The 16408-nt window shown below is 41.9% G+C and overlaps 3 protein-coding genes across 3 annotated transcripts in view; 2 read left to right on the top strand and 1 right to left on the bottom strand.

Moving 5' to 3' along the window:
• Positions 1-8500, bottom strand: part of LOC137880565 (band 4.1-like protein 3) — a 104828-nt gene extending 96328 nt beyond the window's left edge. The window contains exon 1 of the mRNA XM_068721977.1: positions 8360-8500. The gene's annotated coding sequence lies outside the window, so the exon portion shown is untranslated. The remainder of the gene's footprint in view (positions 1-8359) is intronic.
• LOC137880644 (bactericidal permeability-increasing protein-like) lies at positions 1604-7746 on the top strand. The gene is made up of 16 exons (XM_068722124.1): positions 1604-1747; positions 3117-3224; positions 3324-3438; positions 3522-3653; positions 3753-3908; positions 4017-4080; positions 4480-4540; positions 4629-4720; positions 4847-5023; positions 5099-5158; positions 5251-5418; positions 5509-5576; positions 6289-6331; positions 6414-6477; positions 7286-7362; positions 7500-7746. Exons 2-16 carry the CDS (start codon positions 3122-3124, stop codon positions 7539-7541), a joined length of 1422 nt encoding a protein of 473 aa, XP_068578225.1. The 5' UTR covers positions 1604-1747; positions 3117-3121; the 3' UTR covers positions 7542-7746.
• Positions 8501-9827: 1327 nt separating the features above from the next.
• Positions 9828-16392, top strand: LOC137880621 (bactericidal permeability-increasing protein). Its single transcript, XM_068722067.1, has 16 exons — positions 9828-9899; positions 12216-12323; positions 12423-12537; positions 12621-12752; positions 12854-13009; positions 13119-13182; positions 14319-14379; positions 14466-14557; positions 14684-14860; positions 14936-14995; positions 15088-15255; positions 15346-15413; positions 15500-15542; positions 15625-15688; positions 15915-15991; positions 16179-16392. Exons 2-16 carry the CDS (start codon positions 12221-12223, stop codon positions 16218-16220), a joined length of 1422 nt encoding a protein of 473 aa, XP_068578168.1. The 5' UTR covers positions 9828-9899; positions 12216-12220; the 3' UTR covers positions 16221-16392.
• Positions 16393-16408: the final 16 nt, after the last annotated feature.

The raw sequence follows: 16408 nt of genomic DNA on the forward strand, positions 1-16408 counted from the left end.
TGTCTTCACTTTTCTTTCTACATCTGCAGCCATCTTCGGCCAGTACAATCGTGATCGGGTGAGTTCAAGGGTACGTTCGTGTCCCATGTTGTCATGTAGATTCCTGAGTACTGTAGGCCGTAGGACATCTGGAAGTACGAGCTGAAATAAGGTTTCTCCCTCACATTTCCTTGTTCGATAGACAAGACCCGACTTAACTTGAAGTTGTTTCTACTCCCTGAGGATCAACGGCATTTAAGAAGAATCTGTTGTGTGGTCTGCAGGTAAGTAGTTACCACTTTCCATTACCGGTAAGTTGATAACCTTGCTGATTACAGGATCTTCTCTTTGTTGTTTTAAGAGGTCAGACTCACTGTATTTTGGCACGGTTAGGACTTCATCCTGTGACTTGTCCTCTTCAAAGACAGCAGGAATTGCATCTGCATGAATGGCAAGTGATTCAACATAGCCAAGGACAGGTGAGAGCTCGTGAACTTGCCTTGCAGTATGTCTCTGACAGGCTGCTTTGACAAGGTCTGGAGTCACTGGTTCAAACTCATCCATAGATGCCATTAGGTGGGAAGTGAAACGGTCAATCCTTTGGGTCTCCTCTTGTAATATGGCATCATTTTCCAGAGTACCATGGGGTGTCCTTGACAGACCATCCGCATCCATATTCTGCTTACCAGCTCGATACTTGAACAACACTTTTTGTTTCGCTGGGAGGACCTCTTGGTTCCTTCCTCTGAGCTTCAACAAGCCAAGTTCCCCACTTGCTGCTTGTTTTCTCCTCAACTGAAGTGTGCGAAGGACCTGTCTATAGCCATAGCCAGATGAGTTTTGGGGAAATGAGGATTCGTCAAAACACTGATCATAGAGGGGGTCCAAAGTGTTGGTTCCGATTAACAATGGAACGCCACTGTTTGACCGGAGATCAGGAACAATTAAAGCCAGAGTTGAAATTTCAGGCTCAGACTCAAGGAAGGTTTTAGGGAACTTCAGGTCAACTTCAACATAACCAAGGTAAGGAAAAGGCTGCCCATTTTCTCCTTCTACCTCAAGTAGATCACTGATGGGTTTAATAGGATGCTCAGATAAATGGGTTCGATAAAAGGACTTGGCTACTGTGGTGACCTATGACCCTGTGTCTAATAAACAACTACAGTCCACCCCACCCACATTTACGGCCGTACATTTGCTGCCTACAAGATGTTTTGGCAATTCTCTTTCCTCTGTGACTCTGTGGGTTTGAATCACAGTTTTTTGTTTTCCTGGAGATGGGGGACATGGTGCGTTCTTGGCCTCTATTTGTCCCTCAACAGAAGCCTGTTCTAGTTTAAAGGAGAAGTAGTAGGGGAGTTGTTCTGGGTTTCCCAAGCCCGCTGCTTCTCTCAGAGTTCTGTTTTCTTGGCTAGCACAAGGGTAGGATTTGGCATGTTGCTGCATGTGGACGCAATGTGGCCATCCTCACCACACCTAAAACAATACCATGGCTTTGGTCTAACTGTTGCAGTGATTCACTGGAGTTGTTTTTCTGCTTGGGTTACATTAGCATTTGAATGAAGAGATTAAAAGAGAGCAGGACGGTGAAGCAATGGAGATACTAACTCTTCTTATTGTTGCTTAATTTGGGTTAGTCCCCAAACTGAGCCCAGGTCCTGATTAAGTAAGTGAATTACAGGTAATGTGCCTCCCTTTCTCTTTCACTCTGCCTTGTTGACAGCGCGACTGACACAACGGGAGAAACCTGACAAAACTGCTGCTTCAGGTAAGAGAAGGATGTATATTCACTGTTTATGGGGTAAAATGTATCAATATAGGTTGCGGAGTTTCTTAAATTTGTTCTCAAAACTTAATCTTTTCCAGTGGGAATAAACTGCACCAAAGTGTCCTATTGATTATGATTAGTTTGATTACATTACAGTCATTTAGCAGACGCTTTTATCCAAAGCAACTTACAATTCAGTATCTAGCTACACACCGTAGACGCAACTACGGGAGCAATTTTTGGGGTTAAGTGTCTTGCTCAAGGACACATTGACATGAGACTAGTGGAGCAGGAGCCGGGGATCGAACCGCCAACCGTCTGATGGAAAGAGGGTCCTGCTCTCCACTTAGCCACGGTCACCTTTGATGGAAAGGATGGGATTCTCCACCTCTGCCTCGGTTGCGTATTCATCGAAGAGCATGTTAAGCAGATTAAGAAAGATGCAGGTGTTGATAGTGTTTTGGGAAGTATCTATTATTTCTCTTTGATAGGCAGCTTTTAATTTACAATTAGTTTTTACAGTTTTGTGGTTGAAAGTGCACTTTCTTCCTCTGCTACACTTCTGACCCACATGGAAACCTCATTACGAGAGCCGTCCACTGGTAGTCACATGTCTTACATTTTGTCAGTGCGGTCTGACTATATCTGTCGACTCTTAAACGTGCTCTGAGACTAAATCTGTCGATTCGAACCTGCAACATAATAATGTTATGACAACATCACCAGATAAAAGCACTGTGTGTAATTGTTTAGACTGTTTAAGATAAGATAAGATAAGATAGACTTTATTGTCCCGAAGGAAAATTGTCTTGGAAACATACATACGGTACAAATACATTTCACACTGCCCATCATACAACACACCTGTAGCGTATAGTTATGATAATACAAATAAATTAAAATCTGTATTACAGGGCTTAGGCTCTGGCTAGCTTGCCATTTAGGGCTTTGATGGACAGGGGAACAAAGGAGTTCTTAAAGCGGTTGAGCGTGCACTTGGGGACTCTGAAGCGTCTGCCTGAGGGAAGAAGCTGGTATTCAGGGTGGAGGACATGGGTGGGGTCTGAAATAATCTTCTGGACAGCCATGGCATTTGCTGACACGGCAATATTGCAATCTTGTCGGGACACGCAAAGACTTGTATGTGGATGTGTAATGTGTACTGTGGCTCTACAGGTTTTCACATTTTCACTCTTTAAAAGTTGACAAACAAATGATCGTCTTCGATAAAAGGGAAGAAACCAGTAACATGTAATAAAAAGGCAATGCACTCCTCTAAGAGGAAGCCATTGATTTAAGGAATTCTAAACAACAACCATCCAAAAGCAGAAATTCTTCTTGTGATCTTGTCCGTTTTCTCTCCCAACAGTCAAGATGTTCCTGTGCTGTTGGCTGGCTCTGGTGGCTGTAATCCCTGTGACCCTAAGCACCAATCCTGGGGTGAAAGTCAAGCTAACCGCAAAAGGTCTTGAATATGGTAAGGTTTAAGGTTATAAGGTATAACGCTTCCTCCGTCAGTTGGAAAGCACTGATCTTTCCAGAATCTCACCATCACATTCCCTTGCCTTTTTGCTAGGCAGACAACTGGGGATGGCTTCCATCCAGAAGAAACTGAAAACCATCAAAGTGCCAGATATTTCAGGGACCCAGGAGGTGCCTGTCATTGGCAATTTACGGTACAGCCTGACGAAGTAAGGTGCCACTTTATTCAACACTCCAGTAAGTTCTGTAGGAAACTGGGATACTTCACAAACGCGCATGTCGTCTCTTCCAGTTTGCAAGTAGTGATGGTGGGTTTGCCAAAGTCTGCGCTGCATCTGGTGCCAGGGATGGGTGTCAGACTCTCCATCGGTAAAGCCGTCATCCGTCTGCACGGAAACTGGAGGTTCGAGTACCTCCGCATAATGTGAGTGAGAAAAAAAAAAAGTCCTAGTTATTATACAGCTCAGTTAAATCCATTTTCTGTGATATTTCTACTGCAGCGGTGACTCCTCTCTCTTAACAGAAAGGACAGCGGCTCTTTCGATTTGAGCGTCAACGATCTCACCATCACTACCAGCCTCGCCATCACGAGCGACACGACAGGCCGTTCTGCGGTCAGCACTGTCAACTGCGCGGCCACCGTCGGCAGCGCGAGCATCAAATTCCACGGCGGAGCCAGGTAAAAGAAACCCTGCTGTGTTTGAACCCATGTGAGGGAAAGGAATGTGAGGTTTCCTTTTATTGCTTCACATACTGACCTAATTCCTGTCATTGCTCTGTGTTTCAGCTGGCTGTACAATCTCTTCAGAAAATCCATCAATAAGGCTATACAAAATGCACTGCAGAAAAAGGTGAGGGGAAACCAGCCGTATACCTACCTGCTGCTTTAGATTGTCACAAAGTATCTGGTTTTCCTCCTAAAAGCAGCAAATAATTCATAACTAGGAGTTTCCTCTTCAGACTAGATCACAGAGCTGCTGGGAACAACTTTTGCTCAGGAAGAAGTATTCACTTCCTATACTGAGAGAGTGCAAAAAAACTGCAAATCTTTCAGATTTGTCACAGTCAGTCAGAGTATTCAATTACTCTTTTGTCTAAATGAATTAACATTAGACAAAGTTAGACATCAGCACAATGAGGAAGTTATCCCTCTGCTCTTGGTTCACCTATCTCTTGGATACCAGTTGGATTCTGAAGTGATCTGTATCCAAGTTTCTTTTTGATTGTGCGAATGTCTTTTTTTGTTGCAGATCTGCCCCCTTGTGACCAAGGCAGTATCTGATTTGAACCCTCAGTTGAAAACTCTCAATGGTAAAAATATATAAATATCTATGTCAAATGTTTGGATGTTTCATTGATGCTGAGTGTATGAGAGACATTCTATCTTACCTTACTGCAGTTGTAGCCAAGGTGGACCAGTTCGCGGAGATTGAATACTCCATGGTGTCATCGCCCACAGTGTCAACATCCTCTATAGAATTGGGCTTGAAGGTAAAGAAATGTCTATCATTACACTGAAGATGTTAGATATCGGAAGCTTCGGTTTGGTATTGAAGAAATGGACAATCATGGCCACGTCCCAACCCTTCTGTCTCCAATGTGTCTTTGGTCACTTAGGGTGAATTTTACAACATCGGGAAGCACCAGGAGCCTCCGTTCTCCCCGACGGCCTTTTCCCTGCCGCCGCAGACCAACAACATGTTGTACATCGGCTTGTCCGCCTTCACCGCCGACTCTGCCGCCTTCGTCTACAACAAAGCCGGAGTACTCAACCTGTACATCACCGATGACATGGTGAGCTTCTCCATTCCATCGTCAATCCACATTTTCACAACCTGACACTGAACCACAACCTTTCCGTCACGACAGATCCCACAAGGCTCGCCCATCCGACTCAACACCAGAACGTTCGGCAACTTCATCCCGCAGGTGACGAAACGCGTTCCGCTGACTCTATCAGCTAAAAGGAGGCATCCTCACCTATCGGCAGTTTGTGAGCCATGTATCGCTGTGGTTTTCAGATCGCCACGCGTTTCCCGGGTCTGATGATGAAGCTGCTGGTGAAGACGGTGGAAAACCCAGTGATCACGTTTGAACCCAACAACGCCACGGTGCAGGCCACGTGCACGGTGACGGCCTACGCTATCCAACCCAACGCCACACTCTCCCCTCTCTTTGTCCTGAACTTGGTAGGTCACACAGCTGGCATGATAGAGGTTGGGAAAAAGCAATTTGTGTGGGCCAAAATTGGTAACTTTCTCACCACGTTGTCTTTACAGGAGACCAGCATCAGCGCCCGACTGTTTGTCAGTGGAATGAGGCTGGCCGGAGCTGTCACCCTGAACAAGTGAGTCACTCCAAAAATATAACTACTTGGGTAACACTTTATAATAACTACATACTATGAAGCATTAGTTAAGTATGATTTAACACTTAATTCCCATAGGTATTGACTAATATATACTCATATGTCCCAAAAGGCTTTGACTAATATGTACTAATCTATCCCCAAAAGGCATTGATTAATATGTCTCTGTAAAGAGCGTAGACTAAGAGCCTGCAGAGAGTCTCTTAAAAGAGCACAAGCTAAAAGTCCGCTGAGGGGAGCGGGGAAAAAAGACTAAAAGTCCGCTGAGGGGAGAGAATAATGTACGTCTAAATAAGTTCTTCATCATTTACTAGCACTTTATAAAGGATGTTATTAATCATACAACTCCTTAATAATTGGTTTGTAATATATATAATACTTCATTTACAAATGGAGAATCCATCATTTATAAAGTATGAAAACAATCACCAAACACATAATAGACGAGGTTATTAATCAAGAATAAAACATTTATAACTGTTGTTATAAATTGTTCACGAATGAGTGTTAATGTAGGAACAATGCTTTATAAATGATGAATTAAGTGTTTACTCACACTTAACTAATGCTTCATAGTATGTAGTTATTATAAAGTGTTTCCACTACGGGTTCTCAGAAGAGGAATAAATGGGGGATCAAAAGGTCCTTGTAAAGATGAACATCACAGTCTAACTTTGCCTAATTTGCACAGAATGGATCTGACCTTGAGGACAAGCTATGTGGGAGAGTTTCAGGTGAGAACTGCATTCTAACACAGAGTCACAGAGCGCACAATCAGCACCAGCATGACAAACTAACCCTAACTCTAACCCGCAGGTCGGAGCCCTCGACAACTTCTTCCAAATGGTCCTCAAAGCTGTTGTGATACCTCAACTGAACGGTGAGTTCTTGCATTTACATTTCCGTCTCTACAGTGTATGAATTAGATGTCATGTTCTCTAATCTGCAGCTTCCCTCGGCTTTACGGAGCTTAAAAGTGAGTTTCAGTTTATTGTTTAGCTGTACGGGCCACATCAGTTCACTCTCGTACTGTTATTTTAGGCCGAAGTTATCAGAAAAGAAGCTCTAAAAACCCATTCTACGCTACCTGCTAAGAAGCAAAAAGCTAAAAGAGACAGGTATTTCACTCAGGAGTCCAAAAACAGAGCCAGAGGAGGGTGAATATTGAGGTTACATTCATCAGAAACGCGGCTCATAAATGAATAATAATGTTGCTCCATAACTGCTGCATTATTTGCCAACAGGTTCATCAATTCTACTTAGTCAGTGTTGTTTTTCACAACTTGTTTCTGCTGCCCCCAAATGGCTAAAAAAAACATCTGCTATTGCAGGTTTAACTACAGCCAGAAAGGTTAACCTGGTTACCCCTTTTTAAACAACTTTGTATTTATTAACGTAATATTTATTTGATATCATTGCACATTGCAACTGTCTTTATATTTTCATTGTAATCATACTGAACTAGTTTTAAAAATCATTAATTTTCCTCTTATCCTCAAGTTCATTTTAATCTCCTGTTGTACTTTTTCATTTACCTGTTTAATTATATTTTTATGTTTTTAAATGCATGCATTGCGCTGTATAATTCAAACGTAATATAAAACCCCGCTGATGACGTCACTATAATGTTCGCCACATTGGATTTTTGTGAATAGTTTATCTAAAACTTGTGACATTTTGCTCCGTAGTTGAACTTGCAAAGGGATACCCACTTCCTGCACTTGGAAAGATGAAGCTCGTGAACACTCAGCTTCAGGTCCTGAAGGTCAGTTTGAGTGAGCTTCAATTATTATATGAAAAGTGTTTTAATGAGGGCCAAGGACTTGAAAAAATATCTAGTTGATGAATATAATTCATAATCTCAAAGCTGTTATTAACCACTGTTGTTGTGCTCTTCTCTAGGACTATATGCTGATTGGGACAGATGTTCAGTTCAGCGGTTGAATGGCAGTTCTGGAAACTCCCAGGATTCATTTCTCCACTGGAGCCACAATGAAGACGCAATCACAGCCAGAGTTCAACTGACAGTAAAATAAGAGAAAAAAAACTGAATGATGCACGTATAATACTTCTCCTACCAGCCTCAGAAATATAGATCTCCTGTTTGCATTTTTTTTTTTTTTTTAAATAAAGAGCAGGTTTTCCACATGTAAAATGTAGATTTCTCAAAGTTTCTGACTTGGTGATTCTACAAATGTGCTGATCATTTGAGTCCCAACAAAATGACATCAATCAAGCAACAGTATGTATTAAACAAACGTAATACTTTACATCATCCAACCCGGATTCAGCATCTTAAAAGGGCCCACTTCACTCACACACACACACACACACACACACACACACACACACACACACACACACACACTCAAAAACAGACTGCATGAATAACATATCCAAATAGTCCAATGTGACAGCAAGATGACCAACATTTCCCGTAAAAACAGCCTCCGTGTGTCTTCAAAGTCGTTCGAGAGAAGAAGGAAGTGTCCCAGTTTGTCCCACAAGCTTCTTAGAGCTTGTGTTAGGAAGTAAATACGGTGAGTGGGACGTTTTATAAGTTGTAAAGTTTACTTGTTAGTGCTCTCCGATGGAAAAACAGTATCAACACACAATTTATGTACTGTAACTTCCTCCTTTTATCAGCCAAACATAAACCAATATATCTGTAATGCACCAATAACGACTTATCATATCAGCCAGGCTTAGAACAAAATAAAAATAAAAGTGATGACCATCTATCTGCATGTAGCAAACCTTACCTTCACCAGCACATAGTCTCCAGCATTGATGGATGCTGCGGGCTGAACAACAACATCCTCTTTGGGGAAAATCACTTTCATGTTGCCGTCCGTTCTCCCACACAGGTCCTTGGCAGATCTTTTACTTTCCTGCGTAAAAATGGAAACCCTGGAGATGAGCAGTGTGGCCTGGCAACAGGTCACGGTACTACTGCCGTCATCCGCGGTGGGCAGTGACACACATTACGAATTCAATGTCTGTGTTTCTATAGGAGCCGAGCAATCCTTAAAGCATCAACGAGATTAAGAGTCTTGCTAGTGGCTCTGTGAGGCTCGACACAGCGATGCCTTGGGCTAAATGCTAATGTTATCATGCTAACATGGTGAGCAGGTGTTCATCATGACAGTTTAGCGTGTTAGCATGCTACCATACACTAATTAGCACTAGGGTTGTAACGACATGGTCATGGTGCGATAATAATTACACTATTACTGTTATTATTACCATTATTGTTATTCTCATTGTTATTTTTTTTCCTGGAATGAGAACAGAATTACCATAGCAAACTAAATCATAAACCTGATTTAAAAAAAAAAAAAAGAAATAGCACAAAACTTCTAAAACCTCTTAAAATAATGTCCTATGATTATTAACAACTAACATATAGTGTAGGAGCCACACTGCTCCCCTCACACACACATTTTGTATACAACCGTAGTAATATAACACCATAGATGAGCAAATGTACGTATGATAACCGCCATTCTTCTTTCCCCAGTAAACTGGGATACAACCCTAATCAGCATAAAACACAAAGTTCAGTTCAGGGGCTGATATACAAATACAAAGATGTACAGTATCCTCAAGATTAAAGTAAACCCAACAATGTATTGTATATGATACTCTATGATACATGAGAAAACCCTGCTTTTGTTTTTCATTATGATGGCAAACATTGGCAGAGGAAAATTGTAAAATTCTGAACACTCTACGGCCTTTTACTCTCAATACGAGAAAGACCATTTCATTCTGCGACGCAGTGAAAGAGCATCAGAAGAATGATAAGCACACAGCTTTTTGTTCCTTTTTCACAATCATAACTAATATTTGCTATTGTTAAGTTCAGCTGAGGTGTTATGCACTGAGTGGCTTGAGGGACACATTTTCCTTTTTTGTGTTTAGTTTCTTGTGCATTACCTAACTGGAAATTGACACAAGGAACTAGAAAGCAACAGGAGACGAACGTGACAAAAAGCTGCTCCAATCCACGTCAAGTTTTTAAGAACTGAGGCCTTCAGAGTTTGTTTTTTAATGCAAACGACACTCAGATAAAATCAGTTAGCATTTTGTGAATGAAGAGATTAAAAGAGAGCAGGACGGTGAAGCAATGGAGATACTAACTTTGCTTATTGTTGCTTTATCTGGGTTAGTCCTCAAGCTCAGTTTCAGTTCCTGATTAAGTAAGTGAATTACAGTCAATGTGCCTCTCTTCCTCTTTCACTCTGCCTTGTTGACAGCGCGACTGACACAACGGGAGAAACTGACAAACTGCTGCTTCAGGTAAGAGAAGGGTGTATATTCACTGTTTATGTGGTAAAATGTATCAATATAGGCTGCAGAGTTTCTTAAATTTGTTCTCAAAGCTTAATCTTTCAGAAGACAAAGGTCCAAATATTTAGCCCAATGTGTGAAGGAACCCTTGATGGAAATGTTCTTAACAAAGGGAGATTCCAGTGGGAATAAACTGCACTAAAGTGTCCTATTGATTATGATTAGTTTGATGGAAAGGATGGGATTCTCCACCTCTGCCTAGGTTGTGTATTCATCGAAGAGCATGTTAAGCAGATTAAGAAAGATGCAGGTGTTGATAGTGTTTTGGGAATTATCTATTATTTCACTTTGATAGGCAGCTTTTTTTTTTTTTACAATTAGTTTTTACAGTTTTGTTGTTGAAAGTGCACTTTCTTCCTCTGCTACACTTCTGACCCACATGGAAACTTCATTACGAGAGCCGTCCACTGGTAGTCACATGTCTTACATTTTGTCAGTGCGGTCTGACTATATCTGTCGACTCTTAAATGTACTCAGAGACTAAATCTGTCAATTCAAACCATAATAAAGTTATGGCAACATCACCAGATACAATTTTAATCATGTGAAACTGTTCTATATCAATTCAAATATGGATATTCAAAGTGGACAAAAGTACTAGGACTTGGCCTAATTTAATAAAGGTCCAGCTTGCCTGCTGACTTATCAGGAGTCATGTGGTTTCTTCTGCTGCACTGACAGTCAGCTCTTTCACAGGCCTCCACTGAAGCTGAGGCTGCAGTGGAAAGTACTTAAGTGTACTTATTTTGTTTGTGCCTTACTTGACTATTCCCATTTATGCTACTTGATACTTCTACCCCACTACATTACAGAGGGGAATATTGTACATTTTACTCCATGACATTTACTTGCAGTGGAGTTACTTTTCAGATTAAGGTTTTATAATAAAGACTACAAAATGCTGTTAAAGGGGACGTATCATGGTCATCGTTAGATTCATACTTATATTCTGGGTTTCTACTAGAACATGTTTATACGCTTTATTGTTCAAAAAAACACATTTTTCTCTTTAAGCCCTCCTCCCAAAAAAAGCCCAGTCTGCTCTGATTGAGTTTGCATGTGACACAGGAAGGGGGGCCAAACCTGAATGGCTTGTTAAATCACATGTTTTCTGATCCAGACAGCCCACAGAAAAACTGACTGGGTTATTTTACTGCATAGTTTGTGGCTTGGTAGATAACCAAATCTGAAAGCACTGAAAAAGTGGGATTTTCATGGCATGTCCACTTTAAAGGTTAAACCAGTGGTTTCCAAAATACAAAGCTTGTAACTCCTTACAAAAAAATACAATGTAGTTGGGGTCCCTTGTCACATTTCAGATGTTAATGTTATGATTTGTCATATGAGTCACAGGGCAAATTTTTCTGTGGTAGGAGTACTTTTACTTTTTGAGAATATTTTTTTGATAATGCTACAAAGGATTTTGAAAGCTTAACTTGTACTTGTAGTGAAGTATTATATATATATATATATATATGTATATATATATATATATATATATATATATATATATAGTTAGTTAGTGCTGGGCAATGATTACAATTTTTAATCGCGCTTAATCGCATGATTTTCTGCGATTAATCACATTGTCTGTCTGTCTGTCTTCTGTTTTCATGACAGTCAGAGCATGTGAATGCAGCTCCCACTGTTCATCAATATAATGCACTGTAACTCCGAGGTGATTATGGTTACCCAGCGATGTCCAGCAGTCTCCAGTGAGAGCAACAGCTGGTGCACGTTGTAACGCTGTCGCTTTCGTAGTCCTCTCCTTTTCATACAACTCGCGTATTCTTCTTGTGATGGTGCGTCTCGAGGGAGGCTCATACGTGCCGTCATTCGGTGCGATCCTAAAAGGTGCGTTCACACCAAACGTGACGTGAACGCACCTTGAGAACATTCCTCAGACCGACATCTTCCACAATACTAATCGGCCTGCAGTTTGTAGCTATCCACTTTGCTGTGGCATTTGTTAGCTTGTCTTGCTTTTGTTTATCTATACTTCTCCCACACGTTGCATCCAACGTAGTCTGCCGAAGCCTCCCTCCACCGTTTGTTTGGGTGATTTGCTAGCATCAACGGTGTGTATTGCATTTAAAAAAAACTGCATTATCTGTGAGGCACTCCTCTAAAAGAGGAAGCCATTGATTTAAGGAATTCCAAACCACAACCACCCAAAAGCAGAGATACGGCCTGGCTAATGGTGTCGTGTTCATAAAAAAAAATTAGAGTTTAGCTCATCATCTTGTCTGTTTTCTCTCCCAACAGTCAAGATGTTCCTGTGCTGTTGGCTGGCTCTGGTGGCTGTAATCCCTGTGACCCTAAGCACCAATCCTGGGGTGAAAGTCAAGCTAACCGCAAAAGGTCTTGAATATGGTAAGGTTAAAGGTTATAAGGTATAAGGCTTCCTCCGTCAGTTGGAAAGCGTTGATCTCTCAAGAATCTCACCATCACATTACCTTGGTTTTTTGCTAGGCAGACAACTGGGGATGGCTTCCATCCAGAAGAAACTGAAAACCATCAAAGTGCCAGATATTTCAGGGACCCAGGAGGTGTCTCACATTGGCAAGGTCCAGTACAGCCTGACAAAGTAAGGCACCAGTTTATTCAACACTCCAGTAAATTCTGTAGGAAACTGGGATACTTCACAAACGCGCATGTCGTCTCTTCCAGTATGCAAATAGTGGAGGTGGGTTTGCCAAAGTCTGCGCTGGATCTGGTGCCAGGGACGGGTGTCAGACTCTCCATCGGTAATGCCTTCATCCGTCTGCACGGAAACTGGAGGGTCAAGTACCTCCGCATAATGTGAGTGAGGAAAAAAGAAAAAGTCCTACTTATTATACAGCTCAGTTAAATCCATTTTCTGTGATATTTCTGCTGCAGCGGTGACTCCTATCTCTTAACAGAAAGGACAGCGGCTCTTTCGATTTGAGCGTCAACGATCTCACCATCACTACCAGCCTCGCCATCACGAGCGACGAGACAGGCCATCCTGCGGTCAGCACTGTCAACTGCGCGGCCACCGTCGGCAGCGCAAGCATCAAATTCCACGGCGGAGCCAGGTAAAAGAAACCCTGCTGTGTTTGAACCCATGCGAGGGAAAGGAATGTGAGGTTTCCTTTGTAATGCTTGACATACTGACCTAATTCCTGTCATTGCTCTGTGTTTCAGCTGGCTGTACAATCTCTTCAAAAACTTCATCGATAAGGCTATACGAAATGCACTGCAGAAACAGGTGAGGGGAAACCAGCCGTATACCTACCTGCTGCTTTAGATTGTCACAAACTATTCGGTTTTCCTCCTAAAAGCAGCAAATAATTCATAACTAGGAGTTCCCTCTTCAGACTAGATCACAGAGCTGATGGGAACAACTTTTGCTAAGGAACTGAAGTGACCCATTGAAGGAGTATTCACTTCCTTTACTGCAACAAAATACCACAACAATGGAACACACTGTATTACAAGAAAAACCCACCATTCAAATTCATACTTAAAGCTGGGGTAGGCACTTTCATCTGGATGTCATTGGATAAAAAAAAATCCATAATAAGCTTTATTACATAATAACAACCTTTTATAAATATCACACGCTTCAAGTAACTATGAGAACTACCGTGCTGTTTTCTTTGGAAACTTGTGAGCCATTTCAGATGACCTAACGGGCTCGAAGCTCTAGCTAGCTACAACATCAGCAAAGTGTTTAGGATATGGAGAGAAAATGTTGTTAATAGTTTAGCCTGCTGCTAAGCGTATAGCCGTCACGGCTGCGCCGCAGTGGTGACCTCACACAGAAGGCTACACTGATAGAGAGAAAGTTTCTAATAGTTTAGCTTTTGTTGACCGTAGCTGCGAGCTAGCCGCTGCCGTAATTGGTAGAACTGCTAACAATCCATAGAAAACCTGTGACAAAGAGACGCGACTACAAACTCGTTTTATGCGAGAGCTCACAAACCAAAAGGGCTGGATGCTACTGGTTTAATCTTTAACAATATCTTGAATTTTATAAGCTTGTTGAGTGTGTTTTTTTACGCTAACAGATAAAGCTAGCTGAGTAAAAAGTACAATATGTCTCTCTGAAATATAGTGAAGTAGAAGTAAAACAGGATGTTCCGTTAATACAGTCACTTCAGAAAAAATAACGAAGAAGTTGTCACAGAGAGTGCAAAAAACAAAAAAATGCAAATCTTTCAGATCTGACAGAAAACAAATCTGTGTCACAGTCAGGCAAAACATTCAATTGCTTTTTTGTCTAAATGAGACATCAGCACACCTATCTCTTGGATACCAGTTGGTAACATGTGGTCTGTATCCATTTTGGGGGACGGCGTGAGTTTCTTTTGGATTGTGCAAATGTCTTTTTTGTTGTTGCAGATCTGCCCCCTTGTGGCCGATGCAGTATCTGATTTGAACCCTCAGTTGAAAACTCTCAATGGTAAAAATACATATATCTATGTCAAATATTTGGATGTTTCATTGATGCTGAGTGTATGAGAGACATTCTATCTTACCTTACTGCAGTTGTAGCCAAGGTGGACCAGTTCGCGGAGATTGAATACTCCATGGTGTCATCGCCCACAGTGTCAACATCCTCTATAGAATCGGGCTTGAAGGTAAAGAAATGTCTATCATTACACTGAAAATGTTAGATATCGGAAGCTTCGGTTTGGTATTGAAGAAATGGACAATCATGGCCACGTCCCAAACCTTCTGTCTCCAATGTGTCTTTGGTCACTTAGGGTGAATTTTACAACATCGGGAAGCACCAGGAGCCTCCGTTCTCCCCGACGGCCTTTTCCCTGCCGCCGCAGACCAACAACATGTTGTACATCGGCTTGTCCGCCTTCACCGCCAACTCTGCCGCCTTCGTCTACAACAAAGCCGGAGTACTCAGCCTGTACATCACCGATGACATGGTGAGCTTCTCCATTCCATCGTCAATCCACATTTTCACAACCTGACACTGAACCACAACCTTTCCGTCACGACAGATCCCACAAGGCTCGCCCATCCGACTCAACACCAGAACGTTCGGCGCCTTCATCCCGCAGGTGACGAAACGCGTTCCGCTGGCTCCATCAGCTAAAAGGAGGCATCCTCACCTATCGGCAGTTTGTGAGCCATGTATCGCTGTGTTTTTCAGATCGCCAAGCGTTTCCCGGGTCTGATGATGAAGCTGCTGGTGAAGACGGTGGAAAACCCAGTGATCACGTTTGAACCCAACAACGCCACGGTGCAGGCCACGTGCACGGTGACGGCCTACGCTATCCAACCCAACGCCACACTCTCCCCTCTCTTTGTCCTGAACTTGGTAGGTCACACAGCTGGCATGATAGAGGTTGGGAAAAAGCAATTTGTGTGGGCCAAAATTTGTAACTTTCTCACCACGTTGTCTTTACAGGAGGCCAGCGTCAGCGCCAAACTGTTTGTCAGTGGAATGAGGCTGGCCGGAGCTGTCACCCTGAACAAGTGAGTTACGTAAGAGGAATAAATGGGGGGTCAAAAGGTCCTTGTAAAGATGAACATCACAGTCTAATTTCGCCTAATTTGCACAGAATGGATCTGACCCTGAGGACAAGCTATGTGGGAGAGTTTCAGGTGAGAACTGCATTCTAACACAGAGTCACAGAGCGCACAATCAGCACCAGCATGACAAACTAACCCTAACTCTAACCCGCAGGTCAGAGTCCTCGACAACGTCTTCCAAATGGTCCTCAAAGTTGTTGTGATACCTCAACTGAACGGTGAGTTCTTGCATTTACATTTCCTCTTATCCTCAAGTTCATTTGAATCTCCTGTTGTACTTTTTGTATTTGCTTATCAGTTTGATTCTGATCTTTTAATGTTAAGCACATTAAATGCATGCATTGCGCTGTATAATTCAAATGTAATATAAACGTTGTTTTAATGTTCGCCACATTGGATTTTTGTGATTAGTTTATCTAAAACTTGTGACATTTTGCTCCGTAGTTGAACTTGCAAAGGGATACCCACTTCCTACACTTGGAGAGATGAAGCTCGTGAACACTCAGCTTCAGGTCCTGAAGGTCAGAGTCTGGATGGTTTTTTTTTTTTATAAAACTGCCTGTGTTTGAGTGAGCTTCAATTATTATATGAAAAGTGTTTTAATGAGGGCCAAGGACGTGGAGGAAAGCATCTTTAAATATCTAGTTGATGAATATAATTCATAATCTCAAAGCTGTTATTAACCACTGTTGTTGTGCTCTTCTCTAGGACTATATGCTGATTGGGACAGATGTTCAGTTCAGCGGTTGAATGGCAGTTCTGGAAACTCCCAGGATTCATTTCTCCACTGGAGCCACAATGAAGACGCAAACACAGCCAGAGTTCAACTGACAGTAAAATAAGAGAAAAAAAACTGAATGATGCACATATAATACTTCTCCTACCAGCCTCAGAAATACAGATCTCCTGTTTGCATTTTTTTTTTTTTTTTTAAATAA

Source organism: Cebidichthys violaceus, unplaced genomic scaffold (assembly GCF_023349555.1).
Source record: "Cebidichthys violaceus isolate CVI_PGR_0920_01 unplaced genomic scaffold, fCebVio1.0.p SCAF_29, whole genome shotgun sequence".
Classification (NCBI taxonomy): domain Eukaryota; kingdom Metazoa; phylum Chordata; class Actinopteri; order Perciformes; family Stichaeidae; genus Cebidichthys; species Cebidichthys violaceus.

What these genes read in the sequence shown, in the direction of transcription:
- LOC137880644 (XM_068722124.1), top strand. Translation starts at nt 3,122, where the DNA reads ATGTTCCTGTGCTGTTGGCTGGCTCTGGTGGCTGTAATCCCTGTGACC. An exon ending in TGTACATCACCGATGACATG is followed by an intron (nt 5,024 to 5,098) that starts GTGAGCTTCTCC and finishes CCGTCACGACAG; the next exon opens with ATCCCACAAGGCTCGCCCAT. An exon ending in CTCTCTTTGTCCTGAACTTG is followed by an intron (nt 5,419 to 5,508) that starts GTAGGTCACACA and finishes TTGTCTTTACAG; the next exon opens with GAGACCAGCATCAGCGCCCG.
- LOC137880621 (XM_068722067.1), top strand. Translation starts at nt 12,221, where the DNA reads ATGTTCCTGTGCTGTTGGCTGGCTCTGGTGGCTGTAATCCCTGTGACC. An exon ending in AAATTCCACGGCGGAGCCAG is followed by an intron (nt 13,010 to 13,118) that starts GTAAAAGAAACC and finishes TCTGTGTTTCAG; the next exon opens with CTGGCTGTACAATCTCTTCA. An exon ending in TCAGTTGAAAACTCTCAATG is followed by an intron (nt 14,380 to 14,465) that starts GTAAAAATACAT and finishes ACCTTACTGCAG; the next exon opens with TTGTAGCCAAGGTGGACCAG.